Below are 17,737 nucleotides of genomic sequence, written 5' to 3'. Positions count from 1 at the left end.
AGTTAAGTCTCAAAAAATTTTAAGTAGCATCTTGTATACAGACTGCTGTACTAACATGATGGACAATATTTCATATTCTTTTGTGAAAACAGTATCTGTGTGAAGAAAAATATGTTGCAGTCTGATTTGATCTGTATGAAAAGCAGTATAATTCACATGGGCTGAGAAGCTGGGTTTCTTATTTTCAAGAAACACTACTGCATTATATCAAGAAAACAACGACTGGATGAAAAAAAGTCTTATCCCTTGACATTTTCACATTGCCTACAACAGTACTACTCAACATTACAGCAATTTTAGGCTATTAGGCTTTCACTGCCAAATTTGAACACTGGAAAGCAGTATGCATTGCACTCCAAAACAGCTTTTTTTTTTTTAAATAAACCTTCAGAGCAAATCAGTTGTTCATAAACAATAGATAAGTACATCTGACCATACCTGGAAAATTCTACCCTAACACCACTACAAGCTACCATAAGCACACTATGCAAACATGTATCTACACAACAGACAGTAGCTAAAATAAAAATTATAAAAGCCGTATTAGTAAGAGAAGATGCATCAATCGTCATCATCTTTTCATCACAGAAGGTAGTACATATAATTCTAAAAGATCACAAAGCTTTAAAATTGACAAAGGAAAAATTCATATTCATTAAAAAGACGTCACTATGCTTGACCCACGCTCAGGAAAACCAGACCAATAAATAGCAATAGAGCAGCTCTTCTCACACAGCCAAGAGATATTTTAGTACAAAGTAGGGTTTGAGCATGCTGCATAGAGGACAGATGACTGATATTTTGCTTACAGCACCCAAATATTCTGCTTTTATGCGAGATGAGTTAACATACTTTCACATAGACATTTCTGGGTTGAAGAAACTTAGATATTTCCTATACGACACACTGGAATTCCTCACATAAGGCACGAGAGAAAAGAAAAAACCCAAACCCAGAGTCTTTGAGCGTGCAAGTATGTGCAAGTTTGCACATGTGCATACTTGATATAGAACGTATGCTGTCCAGATACAAGTAGTATAATAGTTGAGATGCTTCTCTGTCTCATGTCCAAGATCCCCCCCCCAAGAGTTATTCTAATTTAGAAAGACATACCTTTTAAAGCTGGCAGTTTCTGAAGCTCCCTGTTATTGCTAACATTAAACCTTGACGAACTCTGCCGCTTTTCTTTCTTCAGTACTGTCTGCGGTGTTGGTACTTTGATTTTAGATAGTTGTGCTGGGGGAGGAGTGCTGTTTGATTTCTTGTTTGACACCTGTTTAAAAAGAAATGAAAGCACTTAATTGCAGCTGAACTTAGAGAAAATCTTCTAAAAAAAAAAACCCTATTTTTGTTACAGAAATAAATTAAGCAAAATAAGCTTGTAATCAAATTGCTCTATTCATCGTCCTCTGAATATATAGCCATCTATTCTTCTGTTCCCTCTTCTCAAAGTTCATTTCTGTACCATAGCCCTCATAGATGGGAATAGATCACCTTGTTACATGCACAAGCCCATTTATTTGAAGTTACCAGCCAACTGAAAAGAAATTTTCAAATAGTCCAGGTCTTCAAGGTATTTGGCTGTCTAACTTCAGCTTCAAAGGGATCACGGGATCTTGTCTATTTACAGCAGGTGAACCTTTCACTGCCCATTCGTACTGTGCCTCATTGCTAGGGTCCTAAGTTTGGCTTAGGACATTCAGGCTTCGATATGAAGTTAAAGGAGCAAGTCTTATCATTGTAGTAGGTTCAGCAGCTTATAAAACACAAATGAAGATTTGTAGCATTATACTGCCTACTCAGAGCAAGTTGCTTTTACTGTAATAATCCTTATCAGATTGTCACTGTACCTCTGTATGAAGTAACATAAAACCAGAAAAATGGTTCCCACCTATAGGTTTCCAGTTTGCTCTTATTTCCCAGACTACACTTGAGAGTGTGCTCTCTCAAGCTGAATAAAACGCATCATTAACAAAAGCCTGTCAGAACTTGTGATGCTGCCTTTCTCATTCCTTTTTTGAAGTAGGAAAAGCAGGTTTAAAGTAGGTAATAGTTAACTTTTTTACATATTAATCATTTCATGACACTCTTTACAAGAATGATAAAACATCTAGGAGTGACCTACATTAAGAATATAGAAACAGCTGAGCAGGAAATTTTACTGCAAGAATTGTAATTCATTTTACAGGACCTTCATTTGCTGTAGAAGCCTTTCGAATTTGCAAACTATTTTACAGGGAGGCACACACATCTGAAAATATACCTTGGCACTTTTCTCCTACAGGAAAGACCATATTCTCCTTTCCAGGAAGAGCTCACATAACAAGAAATAGGGGGGGGAAAAAAAAAAAAAAATCAGATGGGAATGGAATTCAGGATGGAAATCAAGTCGTAATGCTGCTACTTTGGCAGTTTGAATGGACTCTAATTATAGAGTTTTGTTAAGTATAGTAGATATGAAAACAGTGTTTCATTCCTGCATGAAATAACATCAATGGCATTTTCACAGGGATATGGCTAAAACAACAGGAACCACTTTTCTTCATGTTCTAAAAAGGATTTCCAGAATAGCTTATTCATCAGCAATTTCCATATGGTCTGGGAGTATACGAATTCAGCACACACTGAAATGTTACCATACATAATTTAATCTACCTTTAGAGTCTCCAAGACAGTATTCTAGTAGCATAACTAGGAGAGAAATGTATATGCTTCAAGATATGACTGAAAGCAACATTTAGTTTTCATTGAAGACATTTAAGATGACCATTTTGTGAATTTAGTAATGTAACAGCAAAACCCCCTACAGCCTTCTAGAACAACTAAGGGGAAATAATACATTGAACACCAGAAGTCTTAAGCTACCCAAAATATTCTAGAACTTCTTTTGTAAAAGTGGCATCCCTCAGCAAGTTAAAAGCATTTATGTACAAGCAATACCTGTTACATTGCATTTTTCAAACTATTTCACTTTTTAATCCTAAACACAAAATGCTTAAAAAAAAAAAATCTTTTTTCTGAAATACTAGTGATCCGCAAGGTAAATTCTATCCATTAATTCAAGTAAAAAAAAAAAGCATTCCAAATGAAATTATGAATAGACTAAGCAGAAATAAAAACAGTAATGACTTACCATGTATTAAACAATAAAGCTAATTAAGATGCATTATAAACACTATTACTGCACAGGTTTCTATATTTTAAGTACTGTGCTTGAGCCTAATGGTGTTTTTCTGAACATGCTGTCTTCCGCTGCCACCTGTTTTTTGTTCATTACCTGGAACAGGAAAAGCTGCTTTCCTGTTTCCTCTATCCCCAAACAAATTCTCAATTTCAAATTAACAAGTGCTCACATGTGCCTGCACACATGCGCACACTATGCTATCCTAAGGTAACACACACCTCAGGGAACTAAGTATTCTAAATTGCAGATAAATTCTAAAATTAGCCAAAAGTGGTTATTTAAGAGGATGGGTAACATTTCTAATTAGACATGTTGAAAGCAAGCATTTTGTGTTGCTATGGCAACTTCCCATCCAGCAGTGATGACTCTGGTGTAATTGTAGCCCTGAATCACTGGCCAATTTATCCAACATATTTCCTCCTCCTTTCTACCGTCAACCATGATCACCCCTGCTTTTCAGTCATGCTCCAGTCATTCAGACAGCACATACCAGACAGCTGCCAAAAGACATTCCAGTTCATTGTTATCTGAATACCACACTCCACAGCTGTACCCAGTGACCTCTGCAAGTGGCACTATGGTGCTACCACAAGAGAACTGGCCTCCAGAGCTTGCAGATAACCAGCCCCTGGATAGAAGGGCACTGGGAGAAAGTGGGTTAAGTCAACGTAAGCCACACAGCTCAGCAATCTTAACCACTCCTCTAAAAAGAAAACAAATTCAGACTAACTATTCTGTGTATTCATTTGCTAAAGGTTTCAAGGTAATACACTTAACTTTTTATGAAGGTACAGTGCTCATTAGTTCAGATTGAGGAGCCAACCAAGCTTATCATCATCTTCCCAGTAACAACCCAAACTACTTCAGAAACAACAACTACTGAGAATAACTGATGGACATTCTGCTACATCAGTGAACAAATCAACTTTTTCAACACCAGAACAGTCAAACTACAGGTGTATTTTTACCAAGTCTCTTCCTGTGACTTGAATGGGAAATACCTTCCTCTGGCAAACAGTTCCCTCCTACCCAAATGCTTATATACTCATAGATACATTCAATTCCAAAAGTGCTGGCAAACCCCTAAAAATGTGTACAAATTAGTCTGAAAAAAATGTCAGATCAATTCATTTTTGAAAGCTAGAGCTTTACATACTTTTATGAACATTAAGACAATTGGGACCAGTGTGATTCTGACTTAATTCTGCTTTTAATTATTGAAAAAATGGTTTTTATGTCCCTCCATTCTCTTGAATAAGCTTAAAATGAATTCAAGAGAGTGAAAAGCAGGGAGAAGAGAAGGAGGTTTCTTGCCAGTTGTGACAGCTCAAGGTAGATAGTCCTTGCATCCCTTTTTCCCTTGAGTCCTCCTGCGTCAAGCAGGATGTGGTACATTCCTTGCCTTAACACCACCGGTTTGAGCAAAGTTGGATCCTTCATCCTCCCAGCTCATACACAGGGAAGTATAGATCAGAGCACAATACTAAATTTGTGACCGGGGAAAGAAAGATATCGGTAGATCAAGTGCATCTACAGTTGCAGCCAATTTTTCTTTTTAAATTAAATTGATCACAGTCCACGTGGCAATTTTTACTTTTGGCCAGTCATGTAAGACTTGAGAGAGAGTACTGGGATCTGGAAGGAGGGTCCACCATGCACCCCATGTATGACAACAAGTCTTTCAGAAGACCCTATTCTTCCTTTTCTGTCAGTCCCACAAAAAACTTAGTATTCAAACTACCTTGACCAAACACAGGCAACCAGAAGAACTCTGCCTGACCTTACCTTTCAAAGCACACTCACTAATAACTGAATTAGACCAAAGCACACAAAGTCTTCTGCTCCACAAAATCAAGAGGGCTTCCAAGCCAAGCCTAGAGTGGGGTCAACTCTATAATGCAGCAAGCTTTCATACTGCTTTCTAAGATAAACTGGTCAGAGCAGGGTAAAGATTTGAAAATTACAATAAAATCACCTGGGTGCATCCGTCACTCAAGATTAAAAGAATTGGATGGCTTACTAGTGACAAAAATCAGATCGCCTTCTACACACAAGGCAAGAGAGATTCTCTCAGACTGAAGAAAACACGGTGATAGGCAGTATCGTACATGGCGTTTCTTGACACAGATCAGTCTAACACTAATCCGCAAATTTCTTCCCTCTAATGAGCATTACCACTGAATTCGAGTTTGTATCAGTGTGTACACCATCCCAGGATGGCAGCAGCAAGCCACTTACCAGCAAGAACCTTGATAAAAACTCTGGACTACAAGATGTGGATAGGTGAACTTTGTATCAATTCATACATAATTAAGACTCCCTATGAAATGTGGGTACACAGAGCAAAAAGCACGGAACACTTTCTATGAGAATCGTTAGTCTGAGTATGAGAACAGAGGAAGAATGCTTTTATTAATGCAGAATTAATCCCTTCCTTCTTTTCCTTTTGGTATAGTAAGTAGCCTCTATGGATTTATTTTTCATTAAGATAAACAGAGGTCTGATCTATAGCACCCAGAAGAGGTAATTTCTTGCCAAGGCAGCCTCAGAAGGGGCTATAAAAGCATTCTGGATTATATCTAAAACATACTTACAATGAAACTGAAATAATTTACTGAAACTAAACAAAGAACATGAGAAAACATGAAAGGGACATTTAGACCTTCATTTTCAAAACTGTATGAAGGCCCAGTATGTAATCAAAATAATTTGGATAAGAGGTTGAGGTCCAATACATAATCAATGTAATTAGGCTGAGAAGTTGAACTTAATTTAATCCCTTGAGCTGAGAACTGAAATCAAAGATCAAGGAGTCAAAATGGGTGGAAAGCAGTTAAGAGCCTTCCATGCAGTTTTTTCCCCTCTGCAGTAACTTCAAAGTAGTGTGAAAATCTCTGAACACTCCAGGAATCTTGAACTCTGCTGCAGAGCTCTCTCCTTTGCAGATCTTCATTTACTGCTCTGTTTTGGGGGTGGGAACAGCGAGAGCTCCTATCTGGCATATGGCCCAGCAGCCATCAACCTGGTGATTATATCCACAGCATACCTGCAGGAGGGGCGCTGGTGGTGTTAGGTTAGCAATTGGAATCAAGGCAAGTTGTTCAAGACAGCACGCTACCAGGAGAGCGGTATCTGTCAGCTGATTTCAGGGCTGTGTTAACACCACCAGTTCAACATGCCTTCCAATAGGATAAGATCAGAATAAAACTCTTGTCATGATATTGTAAGAGAAATGGCTTGACAGAGCTATCCAGAGAGTCTGCAGTAACTCTAGCTCATGCAAGAAGTGCCCAGTCTCTGGTAAGGAGTTTGTTATGGAACAACTAACTACAATCTTTAACATCAGTATTTTCAATCTACAGAGACTCAGTGCAAACTGTACAAACTTGATAGGGATTCTTCATCTGGACACATAAAAAGGTGCATTGATCCATAAACAATCCAGTTACAAAAAGCAGGGAAACAACATGCTTGCTGGGTGCAGTTTTGGATGGCACACAGTTCTGAGGTTCTCACTACTGTGCCATTAATTGTTCGCTAGTTCTACCACCACAAGATTGTTTGGACAAACAACTTATGGAAGAGCCTCTGGAGGTGCAGCTTATGGTGCTGAAGGCTTTGGTTGGCTTCACAGAGACCACAGTTGAGATTTCTATTGGTTTTCCTCAACAAAATAATTTGCCAGAATGATACCTGGATTGGCCTGCTAGAATGATCTTTGCAGCTGCCTTTTTAGAATCGCAGAACAGTTTGGGTTGGAAAGGACCTTTAGAGGTCATCTAGTCCAACCCCCTGCAGTGAAGAGGGACACCTTTAACCAGACCAGGCTGCTCAGAGCCACATCCAACCTGACCTTGAATGTTTCCAGGGATGGGGCCACCACCACCTCTCTGGGCAACCCGTTCCAGGGTTTCACCACCCCCACTGTAAAAAATTTCTTCCTTGTATCTAGTCTAAAATCCACCCTGTTTTATTTTAAAACCATTACCCCTTGTCCTGTCACAACAAGCCTTGCTAAAAAGGTTTTCCCCATCTTTCCTATAGGCCCCCTTTAGGTACTGAAAGGCCGCAATCAGGTCTCCCCGCAGCCTTCTCTTCTCCAGGCTGAACAGCCCCAACTCTCTCAGCCTGTCCTCGTAGGAGAGGTGCTCCAGCCCTCAGATCATTTTTGTGGCCCTCCTCTGGACCCTCTCCAACACTTCCACATCCTCCTTTTTAGCAAGTATTTTTATTATCATTAAAGACTCTCTCAGTGTTTGAGATATGCTGAGACTACCACTGTACTATCCAGTGCAACTTACTATGTTGTTTGGTAAGATAGCAGGAGCTGCATTCTAAAGCTCTGAGGATTCATGTTTTATAACAATAAACAAAAAGATTAACTTTTCAACAGGATGGTGATGACTAAGTTTGTATATTTTAGCACATTGCAATCAGCACTTACTGATTTACATTGTGATACTTGTTTAGCGACTGTGATTTTGCATTTACATACAGCAATGCTACTGCTGGCTATTCGTGATGTCTAACTATAGAGTTCCACTAGTGTTTTGTCAGAGACAACATGGAGTTTGTTGAATTGCATCAGTGACTGGGAAGTTCCCTACGAGCAGTGAAGGTCATCTGGCCCTCCTCCCTGTGGAGGAGTGCCCATGGCAACTTTCACAGTCAAAGACCATTTTAGAAGACTGATCTACAACTTGCTGAAGCTCTTCCGCCTTTCTTGCTGGCATTTATTTGTCACAACACAAAGCATTGCTCGTATTTCCTGTTAGCTGCTTACACACACAGCTCACATTTTATCTTCTAAAGAACTGTATCATCATAGCTTTGTGCAACGCACTCTGCTTGCAACACATCCAACCAATCCTGACAATTGCCAAAGATGTCTCAGCTCCACGCACTGCATCCTTGACATTCTTGCACTGCAGTTTTACATTCATAGTTACACATCAGTAATGTTCGGCTTGGTTTCCATTTGCTCCTTGTAAACTTAATTTTGTTTTAACTAGTTTACTCCAGGAACATACTGCCATTTGATTCAGTCAGAGATCAGATCTGTAGCCTGAGGTTGTAAAGTACTGGCAAAGATGATAGCGTGCCCGGGCTCAGGCTGTAAGCTGATCCATGGCAGTTTGTGTTTGCCGAAACAGCACCATCAGTGAGCACCTGGTGCTTCACAAACACACACAGCAAAGCAACATGTGTTTCTTAATGCATCTTCTATAATGAAACTTCAAAGAAACAAATGCGCCCCCCCCAAAGTAAAATTTTTTACCTGCTATTTTTGCTAATTAGATATGATTAAAACCAGATAATGTCCAAAGTGTGTATTTATACAAATGTTTTGAAATACGAGACGAAGAATCTGAATAAATGATGGCCTGGCTTAAATTACTTTAGTTATTGATTTTTGGTTGTAACTTCTCTCTGATCAGCCTAAACCACCTTTTTACTTGCAAAACCCCCCAAAACTACTGTTTTGCTTCTTTTTATATATACACACACACATATGCAAGGTTCCCATGTTTGAAGGAAACCACACACACAAACTCATCTTATTTGCTTTAAGCCCCAACTCTTATACTCTGCTGTAAATTTTAATTATATAAAACTACTGATGAGCTAAGGCTACTGTATAAGTAGCTTTACCAACAATGTCTGTATTCTTGTGCTCCCCGATACATTCTTAACAGTTTCTCACTTCACATACTCACATTGAAATTTTTTTTGCTTTGCCCCCTTGGTATTTGTACTAGATGCTATATGAGAGTTACAATCCATGACAAGATTCCTGGGCATTTTACTAGTATAATAACCACCTTGATCACTTCCTAAAGAACCGTTACACCAAATCACTTCATCTTTGGCTCTCATCATGCTTTTATTTTACATGCCACTACAAAAATTTACTTTTCTATACTTCACACTGCTAAACTGAGTCGTGATCAGGAAGCATATTAAATTACAGTCACTATGAAGATGCAGCAAAGTACAGTATTTGGCAGTCAGCTTTTACAAAGTATATTCTTGGGGCAGGATTATTTTCCTACATGTTTTTTTCTTTTTTAATTGGCCCCAAAAGCCTGGTGGGAGGGATGAAACACACAAACAAAAAACCAAAGCCTACCATCCCACTTCTAGATTTACAAACTTATTCTGGCCTCAAATGAAATTGAGGGAAAAAAGCCAAGCAGGATTTAATGTTTGTAAAAGTCTGAACATGTGGATGGATTCAACAGCTACTTGGCTTTTCTTACTATTTCTGTTCTCTATGGGATAACTATATTAATAATTCTGTATTACACATATGCATTAATGAACACCCGAGTCCTCTCAAAGTTTAAGGAGCAGTAGGCCTTAACTCTTATGAGAAAACTTAACAAAAACAATTTGAAACAAAGGATGAAAAGGATGTTTTCAGTTTATAAACTGCTGATACCCATTTTTAAATACCCCATTTGCTCCTTTTGGTTAGAACAGCCGTTGCCTTCATTGCTATGTTTCCATTCAGGAAGGACTCAGAGCCTTTAAAAGCATGATTGGAAAGTAGAGGATAGCAAGTACTAAAACAAACCACAAACCAAAGACCTCACACATCATATGTTACACAAGTAGCTGTCAGCCTTGTGTAAGAAGTAGAAGGGCATAGGATCCCGTTTTCAGAAGCATCTCCTTTTAGGTAACAGAATACTTGTATACAGCACCATTTGGTACATTTCTTGAATCAATTCAACTAGTTTTAAAACTTAAAGTTACATAACACATGCTGTTAAGGTAACCTCCTTCACTAATCAGTATTAAGGTACGTTTGCTTTGGATGCAGAAGGAAATTCCAATTCCCAAAACCAAAAAGGCAAGATGTCAATAAAAAACGGAAATAGGAAATTACAAGAAGTTAAAAACAAACAAAAAATTGCATAGCTGCTTTAAGAGTAACACATAGCACATCTTTCTACTCAGCAAATACCACTTCATTTAGTACTAAGGGTGCATTCACTTGCTACATTTAAGTATTTTTCAATGGTTATATCAACCCATTGAAGTATTCTCTCTAGGAAAGAAAATCAGAACTGTGAGCCATGAACAAAGATTAGTTTTCAAATTAATGTTTTTTAAAGAAGCTGGCACACCAGTTTTAAGACAAACAATAAAGCCCGAAGCCCACAGACATAGCTGATACTAAAGAAAAATCCATCCAAATGTTATATGTGGTTTTGGTTTAATGTCCTGTTTTGCTAGTATTAGAAGTAAAATGTCAAACCAATAGCCCTAGAAAACTTCAGAAAACAGAAGGTCTAGCACTGTCCATTTATAGCCATTCTACGATTCAAACTTGAGAGGACTAGTTGTTCAAAACTTCAAGTTTATTTCATAATATGAGTTATCTGTCTTCTTCCAAGTGGAAGACGACCAATTTCCAAATCGATTTTATCTACTGCATAAGATTGACTCATTAAAACACTGGCTACTCTGCCTATCAGTCCAGCTGGGACATATTACTGAATACACGCTGAAGAAACAGCGAGGGTACAGCTAGGTTTGTTATGCGCTGAGTATGCCAGACAAACAGCTTATTGATGTGAAACTTGGGCATTTGGGGATGCTTTATTACAGGCTATCAGCCATTCCTGATCTAGACGGCTATATAAACTAGTATCAAACTGACAGTATGGTAAGGAGTACTACCCAGACCCTTAAACCACTGTCTTATGTTATAAATAAATTAATACTTAACTTCGGGCATTAATTAAAAGAGGCAAATCTAATCTATGCTAAATATATGTCTTTGTAAAAAGACATCCACTTCTATGAAAAACAATGAATACAGAAGAATCTTATGACTCAGATGCTGAACTCAATGCATCCAAAAATGCCGTGCCACTGAGTGACAGAGATTGCGCATCTAACAAAAGTAATGGAACAGAGCTTAAGCGACAGCTGCTTTAGATAAGTGACAATAAATATATATACACACACTGAATCACATGCATGTACAATTAGCATACTGAACAATTAAAACAGGATAATCTCAACCAATTGAAAGCAGTTCTGTGGCAAGAAGGTATTTCCATAAATTATTTAGGAGCAGCCCTAGTCCTAATACATGTGAACAAGGTGGGGAAAACAACCCCAGAATTTTTGGAAAGATATTCTCCCCTCCCCTGAAACCTCCAGCTCCTCTGCTGTAGGCCCTAATGAATTGCCTAGTAAGTATTCAACTGTGCTAAGACTTTCAAGTGTAACTTAAAATTCTGAAGAAAAAAAAAAAAGCTAGATACCATAAACCAGTCTCCATACACTGTCTTCAGGGTCAGATCAGGAACGTTTGTTTCTCAGGGTTACTAATGACTGGCACGGTACCTTAAATAGCATTGCAATGAAAATCACAAACAGGAAACACGAGAAAAATAAGCAACAGTATATAGAAAATACGGAGTCAACTTTCTAAATACCTTGCTGCTACACAGGAACCTGTTGACACAAAAAATGCTGGATGTATTGCTTTTGTCTATTACATTAGGATACTTCTACATATGATCTCTGCTAAGAAACCCACAGAAAACCATCAACGCCACTTCTACTCCCCATCCCTTTTTTAATTTATTATTTTTAAGGAAAGTGGCAATCGTATGTGCACATGTAATCAGGAATCAGTAAAAGTAGTAATGAGAACACTGATAGTCCCTACTGTGTGCTGGCTAATACAGGAAAAGTTGATCACGGAAAACTGGATAGCCAGCTCTCAAGGTTTATTCAGAAACATGAAAATCCTTACTTTTGCTGAAATATTTTAAAGACAGCCCATTAAAGAGAGATTTCTGTAATTCCATTACCATTCCCAAAAATATATTACCATCATGTTGAAAAGCTTAAGAAATTAACTTTTAAATAAAAAAGGCTTCACAAAGCAAGGAAGAAAAACCTCTGAAAATGAAGCCTGACAAAACTGCTGCACTGGAAGCTATTACTAGTGTTTAAACAACCTACTAGAAAGTGATGGCTGTGAGACAGTGGAGGACAGAAGCATGGATCAGCATTTAACAAAGCTTTTAATTTTTTTTTAAATTGGTTTCAACAGCGATTATAGTCTGACATAAGCAACACATGCTCTCAATAAATCAAGAAATTTCTTGCACAGCAAGAAAATTGGCCAATGCAGTTTGTATTTTAATAAAATACATTTTGATTTGTCTGTATTCAATAAAACCACCTTTAAAGTAGAAAGAACCAACCGGGGCAGCACATGGAAACAGTGAGATAATACACACAAACACACACTCCTCAAACCACAGTACTCTTCCGTTTGCTGTTCTGCATGGCAGAAGAACTTGAAGAAAGAGTTATGATTCCTATTCTCATTTGCTGAAAGTCACCAAGCCAATACTTCCTTAAACAACAAAAGTAGTCTTTCCCCTCTACACACTACTCAGCATCAAGATTCAAAATGAATACGATTTTAAATTTAGAAGTTTCATGCCTTCTTAAACCACTCCAGCTAGACCTAGAAGACGCTATCACTCCCAGTCACCTACTACTGCCTTGGATGAAAGGTTACCAGCTACTTCTGACCCTTCCATCCTGCAGACGACCGCAACAGTGAACTGTCCAAGTGCTCCTAGACCATTGCAGTGACTGGTGAAGAGTGCAAGTTTTAGCACATACATTGCTACAGGCAAAACAGACAGAAAGAAGACTCTATAGGGTTAAAATTTTAACTTCCTTCCCCTGTGGTTGCATTTGAAAACTACCGTTAAAGCACTGTAAGAAACACTGGAATTTTCAGAAGTGTTAGGTTTTTGCTAGAGATAGAAAAAGGCAATGTTTCCCAGCAATCACGAACTATTACCAAGCCACCTCTTTCTAAAGAAATTAGACCATAAGTTACTACTGCTTTAACTCAAAAGGAAACCTCCACACCACTGTGACAAAACAGAACTCTACAACAAAGCTTATCCATGAGGCAAGTAACTTCTGCAAAGGCCAGTTAGGTCACAGGGAATATGTCCACAAGTTACTAAGTGTTGGCATAGCCAAGTCCCACACCCAGGCAATTTTTTTTTTTTACTTGTTTGTGTTCCGAGTATAGGTTTTGGGCACCGCTAAACATCCCTTCCCTCCCTGCCCCAAGTATTTTACCAGAGTAGAGACACTACTCCCACACAGAGGAAAAACCAATACACAACAGATTACGTCTTTGTTCATAATCTGAAGACACTAATATCCTGGACTAATTATTGAAGTAAGAGGTTATACTTAAAGGAATAGATTCAATTGTTCTGGCAAGTATTTAACCTAATTCATTAATGTTTACTAACATGTTACAAACTAAAGGTAGATGGGAGTTTAATCAATGAAGTTCAGAAAATGAACAATATGTGAAACTGGAAACAAAAAAGGAGAACAGAACATGGGAACAGAGAAGGACAATCAAAGTAATGGAAGTCCACACAGCTAGGGGAGATTAAGCAGGGCTTGGGGGGGGGGAGGGGAAATCTACAGATGACAATGTAAAAAATCAATTAAACCATTAATAATATGAAAACAATTTTACACAACACCTCAGCTAAGCAACTTTCTTAAAGTAAGGCTTTCTTAAAGTAATGGCTTAAAGAAAACCATGACAGAATGGAAAAACCATACATCTACTCTGTTTCTGAATCTCTCTTCTTTAGTATCAGCTCCTGACCACACAGAAAATACGAAGCAACATGGGCCTCTCTCCTTACGTAGCATGCCTCTTTTGGTATTACATCGAGTAACCAAGGCACAGGTAATGCAAGAATAATCTTGTATTCTTTCCCCTAAACATTTGCCTGGTGGGAACACTGGAGACAGAAAAATAGACAAGATGGACCTTACTTTCAAACACAACTACAACGGGATTCTTTGATATTTAAATGAAGAGGACTTCAGTGTGCTGCAGCTACTGTTTAGTACTTCTGCAAGTACTACATGCTTATGGGCTATCACTGGAATTCTCAAACCAAGACAAGCATCAGCTTCAGCCACTTTCACCCCCTCTTAGTATGGCAGGTCAGGGTCAACCCATAACAGGAATCATTTCAATCCCTTTTCTAACTCGCTGTACAGCTTCACTCAACTGAAATCTTTGTTTCCCTGACTGCAAGACAGGAAAAACACTTGTTCATTTTTGTAAACATTAAGATCTGTTGTACTTTTTTTATCTATAGAAGCCCAAGGCACCATGAATTGAGTGCTAAGAAAGTGTCTATAAATAAAATATTTGTGGGATGCTGCTGCTTGTGTTGTCCCTGTTCTTTCAACAGCAGACAGTTTCTAGTCTTTACAATCTATCATTTGCATTAAATGCATATGCAATAAATGCATTTTGAGAAAAAAAACCCAGCATATTTCCAAATCTACTCATAGTCTAGAAGAGGATTTTTAAAAAGCCATGTTAAAACACATGTACAAGTTGAAGACTTGACACAACAAGAAGTTGAAGACAGCCTTCTTTAAAGAAAAAAAAAAACCCCAAAGCCCTAAAAATGTATTAACAGCGTATTTCAGAATATTTCTACATTTACTAGTGTTCACCATGTTAACAAAGTCTCCTTTCTGCTCATATAAGCACTGGCTAACATACATCATGATTACAGCCAGCCACATTAGAAGGCAAAGTCTACATTACTATTTGTGTGCAATTATTCTATTACTTAAGTTAATGAGTCAAGCACTGAGGTGTTCAAAATTGTATGGAGGCTAAATAATGCCCACTGGGAATGGCAACCCTAGTATATGTGCCAGTCCCTTTCTCATCCTGCCCCTACTCATATATGATTAAGTATCATAGATAACATAAGTAAGCTGTACTTTTCAATGGGAATTCTACCTGGAAGGACAACTGAAAAAGGAAAATGCTTGAACACTACAATATATTCTCCTACTGAGATTCATCTCTCACATTTTAAGTGCAAGTTAAAAAAAAAAAAAAAAAAAATCTGCAAAGAGAAAGAAGTTACAAAGAAAACTGCATATACATTTTCAATTAACATTTAAAGCTCTCCACTAATTAACTATGGGAGCTTTACACTCTATCCTAAAGTACAAAGAAGGAATAAGAAAATCTGTATTGGTCTCAACAGCTTGTCATTCAGAAGCTTGAGAAAATAACTAGTCAACAAATGCACGGCAAAGATGCTGATAATGACGAACCTTACAGTTGCACAGGAACTAAAATTACAGCCAAGAAGTAATACTCTTTTTAACGTCACAGTAATATACTGTAAAGACAGAACATATCACAATAAAGTACATCTATTTACACTGTTATAAACACTTACAGCGATACATTTCTTATCTCATTTTAAGAGCTTTCCTAGTAGCTAATATCCCTCCTAGTAACTAGGTTCCCTCCACCAAAACTCAATCACTCTTTTATCTGAATTTGCCGAAGTACTTTAGTTTACAAGTTTTAATGATCTTATTGACAGTAGCATGCATCTTTCTGCACAACAAACACATGAAAACTCATTGAAGCGCATCAGAGAGAGTATAGTAAATATTCCCACCCACCTACCCCCAACAGTCATTTCATGGAGGGAAAAATGGTAAAGCTGGATGAGTATTTTGTTCTCAAACACTGTATTTCAGTATCAACACATGTAGTTTAGAGGCTGAAATACATAAGCTTTTCAGAGTAGCATTTTACATTCAGGCTGGTATGAACATTTTAAAGGAAATTCCAGAATCCACCTGAACAGTGGATTTCCAAATTAAGAAAATGTATTAATTTGGAGTGTCTGGATTAATGTGGGAAAAGGAGTGAATAAGGATTTAATTGAACCTTTTCAAGTCACTGCACCTTGCTGGTGGGCAAAACAGAGGGCAATGCAGAAGAAAAAAAAAAAAATCAACATCAACAACAGATTAATCAGTCAAAAATGGGCCACTCCATTGTACACCTATAAAAAGAAAAAACACAACAAAACAACTGGCAGTCTCTGATTAAGCCTAAGGTCTCCTGACAATATAACAGACTACTGACACTTAACTGACATGCCAACATTGACAGCTTGAGAGATGAGAGCTCTGGGAATTACAGAGAACAATAAAAACTGCAATAAGCAACTAGAAGACAAGCCCAAAACCTCACAATAAGACTAGAAAATAAGATAGATGTACGCCCCATAACCTAAAAGGAAACAGATGAACATCTAAGACTGGAACGAGCAAGTATTTACTTATTCTAAATAAAATTAACTTCTTCAAAAGCATCTTAAGCCTTAAACCCGCTTTTTGTCAAACACCAGGGCAGTAGTTCCACAACCACCTGTCATGTCAAAATTATAACAATCTAGAAAAACTTAAAACATTCTTCAAAAGTCATTACTAATTTGCCTGAAAAAACCTACACATTTCAGTAATACTGACCTCATGTTCTTGGTTATCTTGTCCATCTTTGCCACTTTTTCCACTCTTGGCTGATTTTGCAGGTTCCTTAAAAAAAAAAAGTTTGCAGTCTCAGTTACTTTGGAAAGGAGATCTAGAGAGATTTTCAAGTTGAGAAATTAGGGGTTTTTAGACACTAAGAATATTAAAATTGATGGGACAAAAATGATACTGTTTTATTGAAAGATCTTAACACTGAACTATTATCAGTCTCTACAAAGTTGCTTTGAACACTTTTTATCTGCAGAAAGATTTCTGAATTTTGTTTATGCCTCAAAATTCACCCATAAAGTACATAAAGATAAGCTTTCATATAGGTAAGAAGGGAGAAACAAAAAACACAAGTGATTTAAACCACGTCTAAGAACTTACCCTTGCTGTCTTTGGTTTTTAGCTTGAGGAATATTTATATTTAGTTTAGCTTTGAAACTACTATCAGTGCAGTATACATTTTACACTTGATTATTTTGTCTGTTCTAGGGGCTAGAAAATCTAGTATTAGAAGTAGGCCCACAACTCAAATTTCTCCCTCCCAGCATTGTACTTAACTTGTAGTCTTCACCCATAGCTTGAGATTTGTTATTCTCAATAAAGAAAAGTTTGAATGGTTTCAGTATCAAAAGGTGGCAAGGATATTAGGAAAATGGTAAAACAAACCCCCACAAACCACAACACCCAACCTTGCTACATCTAATTTTAAAACAATGCTGAAAAACTGAAAGACAAGCAGAAATCAACCAAATAGAAAAGTGTCTAGAGGGATAGCAGCTGGATGAGGCAGACCATATACTTCACTGTTTCTAACTTCCACTCATACAGCTAATTGCCTATCACATAAAATAAAGTGCAATCCAGTTAACTTTCTGTTGGATTTAGAAGTTTTCTGCGAACATCACTTGTGCGAGCCTCTTTCGTGGCTGCTAGACAAAGCCCCCCTGGATGCACCGGGGAAAACTGAGGCGAAGCGGGGCCAAAGCCAGATCCTCTCCCACTATCAGGAAAAGGAGGTAAAAGATTTCGAGCGGCGACCAGCGCTCCGTGAGTGCAGACGGTGATGCCCCGAGAACAACTTCAACTGCAGGCAGAGGCAGGCAGCAGTGAAACTTCCCGGGACGGGGACCGGGCAAGCAGCTGTGG

At 38.0% G+C, this 17,737-nt stretch overlaps 1 protein-coding gene across 1 annotated transcript in view; it reads right to left on the bottom strand.

Moving 5' to 3' along the window:
- LOC118452074 (serine/threonine-protein phosphatase 2A 56 kDa regulatory subunit delta isoform-like) overlaps window positions 1-17,737 on the bottom strand; it is an 86,687-nt gene that overhangs the window by 12,465 nt on the left and 56,485 nt on the right. Inside the window, exons 2-3 of the mRNA XM_035892433.1 lie at window positions 16,583-16,671; window positions 1,114-1,273 (exon numbers count right to left, since the gene is read on the bottom strand). Of these exons, the coding sequence (XP_035748326.1) occupies window positions 1,114-1,273; window positions 16,583-16,671 (249 nt within the window). The remainder of the gene's footprint in view (window positions 1-1,113; window positions 1,274-16,582; window positions 16,672-17,737) is intronic.

The sequence above is a fragment of the Egretta garzetta genome, unplaced genomic scaffold, assembly GCF_000687185.1.
Source record: "Egretta garzetta isolate BGI_Z169 unplaced genomic scaffold, ASM68718v1 scaffold374, whole genome shotgun sequence".
Lineage (NCBI taxonomy): Eukaryota > Metazoa > Chordata > Aves > Pelecaniformes > Ardeidae > Egretta > Egretta garzetta.
This window is presented reverse-complemented; position numbering and strand designations above follow the sequence as displayed.